General features: G+C 47.4%; 1 protein-coding gene and 1 long non-coding RNA gene across 2 annotated transcripts; both read right to left on the reverse strand.

Annotated features, from left to right (window-relative positions):
• Window positions 1-1104: 1104 nt before the first annotated feature.
• LOC120022796 (bone morphogenetic protein 8A-like) lies at window positions 1105-4156 on the reverse strand. The gene is made up of 2 exons (XM_038966795.1): window positions 3273-4156; window positions 1105-1725 (listed from the first exon to the last, which is right to left on the reverse strand). The coding sequence occupies exons 1-2, from the start codon at window positions 3844-3846 to the stop codon at window positions 1502-1504; spliced, it is 798 nt and encodes a 265-aa protein (XP_038822723.1). The 5' UTR covers window positions 3847-4156; the 3' UTR covers window positions 1105-1501.
• Window positions 4157-6113: 1957 nt separating this feature from the next.
• Window positions 6114-8701, reverse strand: LOC120022511. The gene is made up of 2 exons (XR_005472607.1): window positions 8604-8701; window positions 6114-8407 (listed from the first exon to the last, which is right to left on the reverse strand). It is a non-coding gene; the product is annotated as an uncharacterized LOC120022511 (long non-coding RNA).
• Window positions 8702-14135: the final 5434 nt, after the last annotated feature.

The raw sequence follows: 14135 nt of genomic DNA on the forward strand, positions 1-14135 counted from the left end.
AGGCAGAGTAACCCGTAGGAGCCAATACCCAGTCCTAATGGAGAGAAACACCATAGAAATCGAATGACAAGATTAGATGAATGACTAGACTCTTTCTATGAGAAATACATGATAAAGAATGCAAAGAACATACTCTACAATGCACATCCTACACAAATGCCTTGCTTACCTAAAAATACTAACTGTGTGTTACAGCAAATAAGGTGGTACAATGTTAGCTCATGATTATCTATTCAGTACAATGAGTAGTTAAGAGAGATAGAATCTCACCTTCCAGCCTAGATCACTGAAGCTCACATATAATTCATGTCTCTTACAAGCCTGACGCCCACTGTTGACATGGCTGTGATCTGAAAGGGACCAAAAAATATGTTATGAACCAGCAGAGACTGTAATGAACACGTTGGAATTAAAATAAAATTCATAATTAAATGTAACTTAAGTAATTTTGTAATTGGGATGAACTATCCCTTTAAACTGTGCATAAAACAAGTTTAACAACAAGACGAAAAACCAGTGTTGTCCCCTGACCTTGTAGGACCTCACCATGTATACTGGGCAAGGGCAGGTCGTATTTGGGCTTCTTCTTATGGGGGTTGGGTTTCACGGCCCGCGGGGGGCGACAGGGGGCCTGGCTGGCCCTGAAGAAGGTCACCATGAAGGGCTGTTTGGAGCGGGGGCCCCTACGACCCACCAAGCCTACCCACCCAGCAGACAGGGACCGGTCTGAGAGAGAAAGAGAACAATCTTGAAGTAAACCAAAACAGCATATCTCCATTTCTATGTATTTACAATTACAGACACTATATGACATCACAGTGTTACTGCACATGTATCAGTGTTGTATTCTAAGTGAACTTCCCTCCTTATTCAAAGGCATAATAATCAAGAAATCCACTTTGTGGGAAATCACCTCCACATCTGCAGAGCATTTTCTGACCCTGACCATAGTATTAACTCTATGAGGCTCACCATCCTCTGTCTCCACATAGAGCCGGATGCCCAGGTTACTGCGGGGGTGCAGGAGCCATCGGTTGCTGGCCGAGGTCACGTCAAAAGCCTGCCCCGCTGGCACCGACTGCATGTCCAGCAGCACCAGCTCTGGCTCTCTGAGGAACGTCGAGGAGTAGCATGAGACAACAAATCCGGGAGAGATACGCAAAACACATTGCATGGCCATGCAGTAGAAAGAGACGGCCACTGAGCTTCAGCTCTCGAGAACCAAGCTTGTACAAGGCGTCCTCACAAGCCACAACGTGGCCAATTAGTTATTTTGCAAGGAGTGAGGCCAGAGTGAAAAGCAAAACAAATTTGACATTGCATTTTGCCAAAGCAACAAACAAAAAACATTTGGAATGATAAGCCAAACCATGGTGTATAGAGAGAAGGGAGAGCATGTCAAGAGAGTGAGGGGAATCATAAAAAATGCACTCTCTCTTTCATCCTTTTTAATGCAAAACCCCCAAAGTTGATCATATAAATGTGTCAGAGAGAGAGAGCGTTAAATAGCCAGCTGATCTAGTGGCAGGAACCTGTGTTTGTTCTCCCGTTGGATCTCGTAGACAGAGATGTGCAGGCTGCGGTTGGCCCTCTGGCCCATGGTCAGGGTCTTGTAAATGCGAAACTCTGCAGCCGTGACTGTCTCCCCCTGGGGGAGGGGCGTCAGGTCAAAACGGAACTCCTTCCAGTACGGCCGCGGCTGCAGCAGGTCACGCTCTTGCTCCACTGAGAGAGAAGAGGAGAGAGGGAGGTCGATGTCATGCCAAATACATTTCCCCCCCGCATTTAAACAGTGCAACGCCTCATTCAAACGTGCTCACATCCACAAGACATTCCCACATGACACAAGGAGGGAGAAGAGGGGGACGAAAGAGCAATTCATGGAGCAATGAATCTAACATGAAAGTGGTGAATGAGAAGACCGGGGGAGAGAGAAGAGCAACAGAAGTGGGAAGGTGTCGAGGGAGACGGGAGAACGAGTGACTGAGTCAATGGAAATTAGGGGGAAAGAGCGGAGCAGACATGTGGAGCGAGGTGTGCAGGCGATGCCCAGTGAAGGAGGACAGGATGGTGATAATGTAGAGATGGGAGAGAGAGGCGATAGGGAAAGACGGAGAAAGATGGGGAAGGACACGCACACGCTGGTCTCTCGCCACAGACGCAGTGTCTCAAGCAAGACTGCGCACACGCACCCACACGCACTCTCGGGAGCCCTGCAGAGCACATTAACAACCACGGTCGGGGCCCTGTAGTGTGCTGTAATTAGAGACACTAAGGGCCTTCAACCGCAGCAGCTGCTCAACATACACACCACTAACTACAGGTTGGGGATTATTTTTAGAGCGTTCCTCTGCTGTTTCTCCATTTGTGTGTGTGTATCAGTGGGGCCTGTAATTCCTTACAGCTGTGTCCCCTACGCACTGTCTTGAGCGCGTTGCATGGCCTTGACTGGGTCGGATTGATAGGGTGTGTGTGTGTGTGTGTGTGTGTGTGTGTGTGTGTGTGTGTGTGTGTGTGTGTGTGTGTGATGGGTGTATTTTTGATTCCAACTGACAGGGGCTATAAATGAGAAACTGTCTAGATTGGTTAGATGGCCTTAAAATGGTGGTTCAAGGCGACACACCAGACATTGTCAAAATAAGATCTAGTGAAACATTAACTGAAATGTATAATTACGTTTTTTATTATTTTTGTGTAATGTATGATACAGTAATATAAGTTATCATGTATGTCAAAATACTGTAGAAAAACAAAGAAAAACTAGCATATCAAGTGTCGAAGCAAAGCAAAATGTGAAGAGAAATAACATGGAATCATGTTTTCCCACGGTAACAAGGTTTTCCATCTTATTTCAGGAGAGATTAGCGGAAGGAAATGACTGGGAAAAGGATGTTTCATTTGTAATGCTGTCAGATAAGCATCTGTAGGTCTACTGTCTGGGCTGGTGCAGCACAGGAAAAGTATCTCATGTGATAACAAGACTGTCCCTGAGAGGTGAACTGGTTCAAAACTACATAACATTGCCAGGTTGGCCTCGTTTCTCATTGAACAATCCAACAATATGTCCTTTATTCAGTTACTGGGCTCTTTTGCAAGACATGTAAAGGATCACAGGAGAAGTTTTCGGCCAGATCAGGCCGTGGGGCTTCTATTTGGAAATCCATTGGCTGAACAAACAACTCCCAACTAATTGGATAACGAGTCACAAACAATAGCCAATTAAAACACAGGATTTTTTTAAATCGCTGGTGTATCAACGGTCAGTAACTCACCCAGGTTGACGAAGCTCATGACCGTATCGGCCTCGCTAACCACTGTCCCCAGCGGCGCAGTGTACGTGTTGAGCGTGGGCAGGGCGGCATGGCTGACGTGGCCCGTCAACCCATCTGCACCGCCAAACCCCAGACCCCCTACCCAATTCCCCATTCCGTTTCCCTCATCCCCCTTGGCCGACACAGCGTGGTACAGGTCCAGCATGAAGAGGGGGGCTGAGGAGGGCGGTCGGAGGGGAGGATGGGGTCTGGGCCGACCCGGTAGACCCAGGATGGACAGGATCTCCCTCTGCATCTCCTTCTTCTCTCGGCTGCTGAGGCGGCGGAAGCTGGAGTGGACGACTCCTTGGGCCTGGTGGCCCCAGAGACAGAGCAGCAAGGGGACGAGGAGGAGAGCCATAGGGAAGAGTGGGAGTTGGAGAAGGCGTCTGTAGGTGTACTTGCTGCTGTTGTCATGGATGTGTCTTCTTCCTGTACAGGGGCAGGCGTGGGTATAGACGCACGTTCTGAAGCCATCCGGTCTGTCCAAGCTCTGTGTGGTTTGAGGGAGATCTTCCAAGGTGTCCATTGCCATAGTGGAAGAAGCTCTACCCGGATCTTTTTCTATTCTCTCTATTTGTAACCTACAAGTCTGGTTGGTTTTTCTTTGTTCTTTTGGCCTTCAGTCCACAAGAGAGCAAATAATATTCTGCAACGCACACACCAGAGGGACTGTTACTGTGTCTCAAACAATTTGCATGTGCCCTGTCTGTCTGTGTACGCCAAACTGTTTGTCTCGCACGTATCCGTCACTGACAAATGCACCTCTGTGATTTGTGATGAGATGTGTTTAGATCAACGGTGGACACTAAGAGATGTTTACTCATTTAATTCCCTCTGTTTATCTGTCGTCTCCTCCCTTCCTCTACTACTTTAAATCTCTCAACCACCGCTTGTCTTTTCTCTTCTACCCTAACACGACTCTACACATGTGATACACACAGACAATAAAATGAAAGGGTAAAATTACAACTTTTTTTAACGTGTTTTGATGAAAACAAACAATCTCTTTGAAATCTCTCCCTTTGGAGAAGTACATTTGATGGAGGTTGAAAGTGGATAAATCAAAGGGCAGGTGCTACCAAGATTGGTAGTCAATCAAATTTGAGAATCAAATAATCAGACCTGTTTGCCAAAGGATAAGGAAAAAACAGCACACCTGTCACGCCTCAACGTTGGCTGGCAGGCAACAACCTGATCCCACGCAACGAACAAGGAGTCAAATCCTCACAGTGGGGAAATTATGTCGACCACCTCTCTTGATCAATAATTCTTTAATCCACAATTGCAGAGTACTTTTTAATTCATTAAAGATCCTTTGTTTGTTAGGTCCACTTGCGTCTTTAACTCCAGATGTTTCCAGATGTCTTCCGCAACCTTTGTGTAGCTTCTACTTAAAATCCTTTGTGCGTTCAGTATATATTTTTTTTAATATATTTTTGATTAGTCTTTTATTCCTCGCTATTGTATCATTCTTTTGGATTCCCCCAAACCACCTGTTCCAAGTGGAGAACAATGCCAGTATGTTTGTCAGCGTACTGTAGTGTGCCCTCTGAGCGTTGACCTCATGTAAGGGTGCTTCGACACTGGTTGAGTTGTCCATCACCAAGAGGGAGTGTCCTATACAGCCTCCTCCCTCTCCCCACATCCTCTCCCAACTCTTCCCTATCCCCCCCTTTGGGATTTTTAAAATCTCCCTCCCTTTTATCTTTTCGTCTTCTCATGACCACTTCCTTTCATGGGAAAGCATTATGGAATCCGTGTGAGTTTGGTGAAAAATACATACACCGAATATATTTCTATGTTTTGAGATTTAGAAAAATATATTTATCTATATAGAACACGTGGATTAGCAATCGTACCGTATCTTTAAACCCAGTACTAACAGCAGGAATGGAGACTGCCTTAGCTTAAGGTGTAATATAGTAGTGAGGGTCAGTTCAATGCCAGTTTGTGTTTGACTTCAAAAGCACCCTGGGACTTGCGGCCACTTTGAACAGCAAAAATACTGACAGACCAAACCAAACGCCATATTTTCTAAGGCCAGGGAGTCAGAAGTGCCAGGAATGAGTAATTTCTGTGGTATTTTTGTTTTCTTTCTCCAGTGTTGAGGGATTTTAGGGCCGGAGAGAGGAATGACGGATGGAGAGGGAAGGGTGACAGAATGCTAGTGAGTCCGTCAGCCTGTTGTCGGAGTAAGGATAGGTGGTGAGGACAGATGGGGATGGTGGGAGAGGATGTGAGTGGGTTTGGATAGTTCCATGTAAACACAGACACACAGCTGCACAGGGAAGACTATAACGACCAAAACCCATCTGCCAAATAAACCAAGGTGATTTTCATTTTCTCTCTCTGACGGAAAGGACGTAATAGCTCCATCTCCTCCTCTAACACACACAAACCAAGTCTTATATTTAGCTACTGTGGAAGCAGAGAATGAGATAGACCTCAGCTACATTTCCCACAATATACTGTAGAATAAAAAGCAGCAGAGAAACACACCCATCCATGACCACAGAGAGACCTCCCTCCCTCTCTTGAAGATCCTACTACAGGGCGTGTTCTTATCTCTGGAGACGCTAATTGCACCCCAACCCTAATTACCAAGCCATTTCCGGTGTGCAGAGACTGTGGTCTACAGACTCAAGGACACACATGGAAACACACATGTGAACATTGCGTGTACGTATACACACACACATAATTTCCCCCCAAATGATATTAAAATCAATCCACAATGACAAAATATTTCTTTTTTTTTACTGCAAGCATATTTTTTAATACAAAATGAGAACAAAAAGGTTTATAATCTTATATTTTTATTTTACACAATTGACTTCTAACCGCCTCCCCCACCCTCCATATTTTCTCTTCATCACACTGTGAATAACACCAAAAGGTGACTTCCTCTCCTGCGCCCGGATCCTCACCCCCAAAGAGACAATAAATAAATAAAAATCACCTTAAGATGTCACTTGCGTTCATTAGGTTTTCAGATACTTCAGCTCTCACATCAACAAACAGGGAAGCACATTTGCAGCCATCAAAGACACGACCATTCAAACGCCTATAAGGCGGGACACTAGGGGTTCACTCATTGGCCCCTTCAGCTCCCTTTCATTCATATTCGTAGTTTTTTGCCAACACAATGAGGGCAACCCCCTTTGGTCGTGTTCTGGGAGTTGTAGTCATTAGCAAAAAAAAAAGGCTGCCATGGGAATCAGTCAGCTTCCTGGTTGAGTAATGTTATGAAGAAGTAGAAACATACAACGTTGAAGAGAGGAGAGGGCATTTTCCTTGGTACAAAATATCATGACTTCATTCATCTTAATACTAATCATTCTCCAAGGTGATATGATACAGAACTGAAAAATAAATAAAAATGTTTTCTTAAGCTAGAAAAGCAACAAACAAAAAAATTGAACAGGATTATAAATTAACCAGAATGAAAGAAAGACATTCACAAATCAAATCTTTGCACGCGGATGACCTCTGATTTCTGTAACGTGTAACGACGACACGCGTTTACACAAACATTTATGTTTGCTGCTCTGGGGGTTTCCAGCGGCAACGGAGGGGAGAGGGGCGAAGTGGAATTACAGCGATACAGACTGTCAGTGTGCGCCGGTTTTCAATCTCTAATCTGGAATAAGCGTAGCTTAAATTGTGTTAAATTGTGCATGTCCTTACAAGCCACTTCATTGTTACACATTTTGTCACGTTTTTGCCGTTAGTGGGGTCCCACCAAGAAGTAATTTTAAAATTTGAGTGTTAGCTTCAGACTAATGGGGCCATATGACAAACCCTCCATTCCATCAAACACACACTCCCACCTACCAACACACTGATTGTTGCAGTGGTTTGTGAGGACATTGCCGTGTGTATGTGTTTCCCACCACTTCCACAGTCTCCTAGGCTTGAGGTTTAGGCAGTTAGCGCAGTTCAGGAAGTTGTCAGTGGGGCAGCCCACACACTGAATATAAATCCACGCTAGTCCGGTTGTTCCCGACCCACAGACATGCTGAAGTGTCATTCCTCTTCACTTCCCAGTCCAGGAGAGTAAAAAACAAGATGGCAGTCATTGGATATTTTCTGTTTAACTCCTGGTGAGAAACAATTTCCACAATAGCCACAATCCAGTTCTTCGGAATGCCATTCTCCAGCAAGTTCTGAGTCATTTCGTCACTACCCTCAATGTGTGTGTGTGTATTTCAGTTGTGTGTGTGTCAGTGTGTACATACACAAAGTAGTTAGTTACAAGGCTCTACCTAACGCTCTGTGGAACTCAGATTAGGTAAAAGTAAGGACAGAAATGTGCAACACAAATAAGGCAGCATCATGTTGGTTGGTTGTCGGTTCAAACTGCTGTGGCTTTCTCTGAAACAGTCTAGCACAATCCTGTTACGGGAGAGAGCGCACAGGAGACTGGAAGGCAAACTGGGATCTGGGTTTTAAAGGGGGAAGTTCTGTCCTGTTTCACCCCAGTCTAAGTGCACGAACCCGGGCCTCGATGCCCCCAGTGAGTGTATTTGAGTGTGTGTACGAGAGCGGGGAAAAATAGAAAGATATTTCTCCCCCTCTCTACCTGCCCTCCATACAGTAGTCTTGGTGCATGAATCCCATGCAAGCCCTATGGATGGATGTTTGGATCAAATGTGACACCCAATATGGCCACCAGTAGTCTGTCCACTATAGAGCATCTCTTTGAATGGGAGACGGTCCGTTCTACTTGATCTAATTCTATAGTCTGGACATCTTCCTCTCCATTTCATCCTGGCTGGTGTTTGAAGGGCTGTGGAGTCAAACCAGCTCTATAGTTAGATGTATGACGTCTTTTTGACGTCTCCTTCATTATTTCTTCCCAGAAGCGGGTGTCTTGGGGCTTGGGGTCTTCTTGGAGATGGTAGGGATCTTGGAGGGCTTGGCCGCTCCTGGTCGCCGAGGGGTGTCCGAGGTGTCCGAGCAGGCCGAGCGCGTCTCCAGGAGCTCTGAGGCATCAGAAGCGTCGCTGCCCCGCCGGCTGCTGGCCCTGCTGCCTGCTCTGCTGCCCGCCCGGCTGGCTGCGCCACTGGCTCCCGATGGGGTACGCCTGGGGTCTGAGAGGAGAGGAGGAGAGAGGGAGAAAGGAGGAGGGTAGGTAATGAGATAGAAAGTGAATAGAGAAAAAAAAAAAAAAGATGTTTAGTCTCATTTTCATTACGGGAATCACATGTTCCAAGATAACACAAATAGAGAACTGAAAATAGGAATCAAAACTGCTATGAAAAATCAGGACTTCAGGACTGTTCTTACCGGTGCGTCCAGGTTTAGTAGAAGTGGGTGTAGCTCCTCCATTCTCTCCAGTCAGAGACCCTCGGCTGGAGTGGAAGGTGGGCCTCTTCAGCTTGGACTGTTAGCTGAATATATACAGATCATCCGTCGGGGACTATATAAAGAAGATACTGTATGTTACTCTTTATCTGTGTCCGTTGCTTTCCATTGCAATATCACCACTTGCCAGCTCAAATTGAGTTGCCAACAAAACGGATAATAATTAGCCACTGATATACATTACTACCGTAGATTGAAATATTGAGTAAAATCTAGGCTAGATATGGACGTTTTTTTTCAGCATTCATTGAAACTTAATTTATCCAGCAACAGTAAGTCATTGAAAACAAAGTCTCTTCTACATTTACGAGCAGGGGCGAAAAGCATTTAATCACGCAGGCAAGCATAAATATTGGAGTAACACAAACAGTGCCATAAAATAGGAGGTGTAAGAAAACAATGTAATCTTCATCATGTATACAATGAAGTCCAGAACAATCAGTCCACTGTGCTAGACACATTGCTCATGAAGTCACATCTAACGATAAGACATCATTCTTTATCTTGACAATAAAGAAATGAAGCAGAAAGGATTTTACTTTGTAAGGTGTATTTACATGAATGAAATACATCCTCAAACTGATAAAGAACAAACAATGAATGTACCCTGTCAATATTGACTTTGACCTAGTGCAGAGAGCCAGCTTTATGGCAACGCAAGAATTTAGGGGGATTCAAATCGTATTAGCGTCATATCAAAGAAGCCTCTGCTCATGAAGCAACACAAAACCGTACGAGAGGTGGAGTGAGTCCTTGGCTCATTGCACAATAACGCATTCCTAATTGTCTTGCTCCTAGGTAAACCCCATCCCTTATATAGACTGGAAGCTTATTGGTTGCCAGACAACAGGACTATGTTTGTTTTACTGTTGGCTCACTCGTGGGAATATATATACAGTGCATTCGGAAAATATTCAGACCCCTTGGGTTTTTCAATATTTTGTTACATTACAGCCTTATTCTAAAATGGATTAAATAGTTTTTATTTCTCATCAATCTACACAAAATATCTGATAATAACAAGGCAAAAAAACATTTTTTATATATTTTTGCAAATTTATTCAATACAAAAAATTGGCTGGTGACATAAGTCCAGAGTTCCTCTGTGGAGATGGGAGAACTTTCCAGAAGGACAACCATCTCTGCAGCACTACACCAGTCAGGCCTTTATGGTAGAGTGGCCAGACGGAAGCCACTCCTCTGTAAAAGGCACATGACAGCAGCTCGCTTTGTCCTTTTAAAAAGGGTGCCTAAAGGACTCTCAGACCATGAGAAACAAGACTCACTGGTCTGATGAAACCAAGAGTGAACTCTTTGGCCTGAATGCCAAGCGTCACATCTGGAGGAAACCAGGCACCGCTCATCACCTGGCCAATAATATCCCTACGGTGAAGCATGGTGGTGACAGCATCATACTGTGGGGATGTTTTTCAGAGGTTAACCAAATTAATCCATTTTAGAATAAGGCTGTAACCTCTTCTGCAGATGTACTATCTCACCACCAGAGGGTGTTGCAGCACCCCTACTTCTCGCAGCTATGACACAGAGACTGGTCAAATGAGTCATAAGCCAAAAACATTTTATGATTCCTGTCTATGCATGCCTCTGGAAAGGAAATGGAGATACTGTATGCAAAGAGGATCAGGATGGCAATCATGTTCTTACACGTTCCTTGTTGGACTGATATGTTTTAGGGGGATTGCAGACAGTATGTCAATATCCGATGAATTGTATATTATGTGGGTATGCACCACAGGTGGTTGGTGGCACCCTAATTGGGGCTCGTGGTAATGGCTGGAGTGGAATCGGTGGAATGGTGTCAAATACAAAGTGGAATGAGTGGAATGGTGTCAAATACATGAAACAGGTGTTTGATACCATTCCATTTAGTCCATTCCAGCCATTATTATGAGCCGTTCTCCCCTCAGCAGCCTCCTGTGGTGTGCACTTTGGGAAAAAGTTTTTAAAAAAGGGTAAAACTGTGGGTAGTTCACAGTCCCAGACCCCCGCCACATACTCACAAAAATACACACACATGCATTCCCAGTCACAGACACAGAATGACTCAGACACAGACAGAGGAATGGACTGTCATGAATAGATTACATCATGCCTGGTACACAACATTTACATTTTAGTCATTTAGCAGACGCTCTTATCCAGAGCGACTTACAGTAGAGTGCATACATTTTATTACATTTTTTACATACTGAGACAAGGATATCCCTACCGGCCAAACCCTCCCTAACCCGGACGACGCTATGCCAATTGTGCGTCGCCCCACGGACCTCCCGGTTGCGACAGAGCCTGGGCGCGAACCCAGCCCAGCCTGGGCGCGAACCCAGAGACTCTGGTGGCGCAGCTAGCACTGCGAAGCAGTGCCCTAGGCAACTGCGCCACCCGGGAGATGGCGCAACATCCCATCTGAAGATTCAGAATACTTCCTAAACAGCAAAAAAGTCAAGAATTTATAGAGTTCTGTTCATTTGTGACTGAGTCCTCCTAATATTACAATCTCTTAAGGATCAGCCCCTTTTTTAAAGTTTTCGTCTAAAAAGACATACCCAAATCTAACTGCCTGTAGCTCAGGCCCTGAAGCAAGGATATGCATATTCTTGGTACCATTTGAAAGGAAACACTTTGAAGATTGTGGAAATGTGAATATAACACAATAGAACATGGAATGTAGGAGAATATAACACAATATATCTGGTAAAAGACAATACAAAGAAAAAAAACGTTATTTTGTATTTTTTTGTACCATCATCTTTGAAATGCAAGAGAAAGGAAATAATGTATTATTACAGCCTAGGTGCCATTTAGATTTTGGCAACTATATGGCAGCAGTGTATGTCACGCCCTGGCCTTAGTATTCTTTGTTTTCTTTATTATTTTAGTTAGGTCAGGGTGTGACATGGGGAATGTTTGTGTTTTGTCTCGTCTTGGGTGGTTATATGGTAAAGGGGGTGTTGGGTTTAGTGTATGGGTTTGTGTTCAGTGAATGTTTCTAGGTATGTCTATGGTTGCCTGAGTGGTTCTCAATCAGAGACAGATGTCTTTCATTTGTCTCTGATTGGGAGCCATATTTAAGGCAGCCATGGGCATCATGTGTTTGTGGGTAATTGTCTATGTTGAACGTTTGTTGCTTGTCTATGCACTTACGTCATTTAGCTTCACGGTCGTTTGTTGTTTTTGTTTAGTTTGTATTCAGTGTTCGTTTCGTGTTTTTTCCTCTCTAATAAAAGAGAATGTATTTTGCACACGCTGCGCCTTGGTCCTCTCTCTCACCCATAGACGATCGTGACAGAATTACCCACCAGTACGGGACCAAGCAGCGTGTAAAGCAGCAATGGGAGCAGCGCATAAAGGATTCATGGACATGGGAGGAGATATTGGATGGAAAGGGACCTTGGGCTCAACCTGGAGAATATCGCCGCCCTCGTGAAGAGCTGGAGGCAGCTAAAGCCGAGAGGCGGCGGTATGAGGAGGTAGCAGGGAAACAGGAGCAAAGACTGGACTACACTACGTGGGAGGAGATCGACAGGTGGGCGATAGACCCAGGGAGAATGCCGGAGCCCGCCTGGGATTCTCTGGCGCAGTGCGAGGAGGGATACCGGCGAATGGAGGCAGCACGACGACGCGGTAGGAAGCCTGTGAGTCAGCCCCAGCAATTTATTGGGGGGGGGGGCTAAAAAGGAGTGTGGCGAAGTCAGGTAGGAGACCTGCGCCTAATCCCTGTACTTACCGTGGAGAGCGAGAGTACGGGCAGACACCGTGTTACGCAGTAGAGCGCATGGTGTCTCCTGTACGTGTTCATAGCCTGGTGCGGGTTATTCCACCTCCCCGCACTGGCAGGGCTAGATTGGGCATTGAGCCAGGTGCCATGAAGCCGGCTCAACGCGTCTGGTCTCCAGTGCGTCTCCTCGGGCCGGCATACATGGCACCAGCCTTACGCATGGTGTCCCCGGTTCGCCTACATAGCCCGGTGCGGGTTATTCCACCTCCCCGCACTGGTCGGGCGACGGGGAGCATACAACCAGGTAAGGTTGGGCAGGCTCAGTGCTCAAGGGAGCCAGTACGCCTGCACGGTCCGGTATTTCCGGCGCCACCTCCCCGCCCCAGCCCAGTACCACCAGTGCCTACACCACGCACCAGGCTTCCTGTGCGTCTCCAGAGCCCTGTTCCTCCTCCACGCACTAACCCTGTGGTGCGTGTCTCCAGCCCGGTACCACCAGTTCCGGCACCATGCACCAAGCTTCCTATGCGTCTCCAGAGCCCTGTTCCTCCTCCACGCACTAGCCCTATGGTGCGTGTCTCCAGCCCATTACCACCAGTGCCTACGCCACGCACCAAGCCTCCTGTGTGTCCCCAGAGTCCTGTGCGTCCTGTTGCTGCTCCCCGCACTAGCCCTGAGATGCGTGTCCCCAGCCCGGTACCACCAGTGCCGGCACCACGCACTAGGCCTAATGTGCGTCTCCAGGGTCCAGTATGCCCTGTTCCTTCTCCCCGCACTAGCCTGAAGGTGCGTGTCCTTAGCCCGGTACCTCCAGTTCCGGCACCACGCACCAGGCATACAGTGTGCCTCAGCCGGCCAGAGCTGCCCGTCTGCCAAGCACCGTCAGAGCTGCCCGTCTGCCTAGCACCGTCTGAGCTGCCCGTCTGCCAAGCACCGTCTGAGCTGCCCGTCTGCCAAGCACCGTCTGAGCTGCCCGTCTGCCAAGCACCGTCTGAGCTGCCCGTCTGCCAAGCACCGTCTGAGCTGCCCGTCTGCCAAGCACCGTCTGAGCTGCCCGTCTGCCAAGCACCGTCTGAGCTGCCAGAGCCGTCCGCCAGTCAGCCAGGATCTGCCAGAGCCGTCCGCCAGTCAGCCAGGATCTGCCAGAGCCGTCCGCCAGTCAGCCAGGATCTGCCAGAGCCGTCCGCCAGTCAGCCAGGATCTGCCAGAGCCGTCCGCCAGTCAGCCAGGATCTGCCAGAGCCGTCCGCCAGTCAGCCAGGATCTGCCAGAGCCGTCAGCCAGTCAGCCAGGAGCAGCCAGATCCGTCAGCCAGTCAGCCAGGAGCAGCCAGATATCTCAGCCAGCCATGAGCAGCCAGATCCCTCAGCCAGCCATGAGCAGCCAGATCCCTCAGCCAGCCATGAGCAGCCAGATCCCTCAGCCAGCCATGAGCAGCCAGATCCCTCAGCCCGCCATGAGCTGCCGTCCCTCAGTCCGCCATGAGCTGCCGTCCCTCAGTCCGGAGCTGCCGTCCCTCAGTCCGGAGCTGCCGTCCCTCAGTCCGGAGCTACCCCTCAGTCCGGAGCTACCCATCCGTCCGGTGGCGCCCTCTGGGATGGTCTTCAGTCTGGGACTTGCTACAAGGGTCGCCGCTCCAGAGGCGCCACCAAAGCGGGTATTGACAATGGTGGAGTGGGGGCCCGCACCCGTCCCGCACCCGAGCCGCCGCCATATTAA

The sequence above is a fragment of the Salvelinus namaycush genome, chromosome 27 (assembly GCF_016432855.1).
Source record: "Salvelinus namaycush isolate Seneca chromosome 27, SaNama_1.0, whole genome shotgun sequence".
Lineage (NCBI taxonomy): Eukaryota > Metazoa > Chordata > Actinopteri > Salmoniformes > Salmonidae > Salvelinus > Salvelinus namaycush.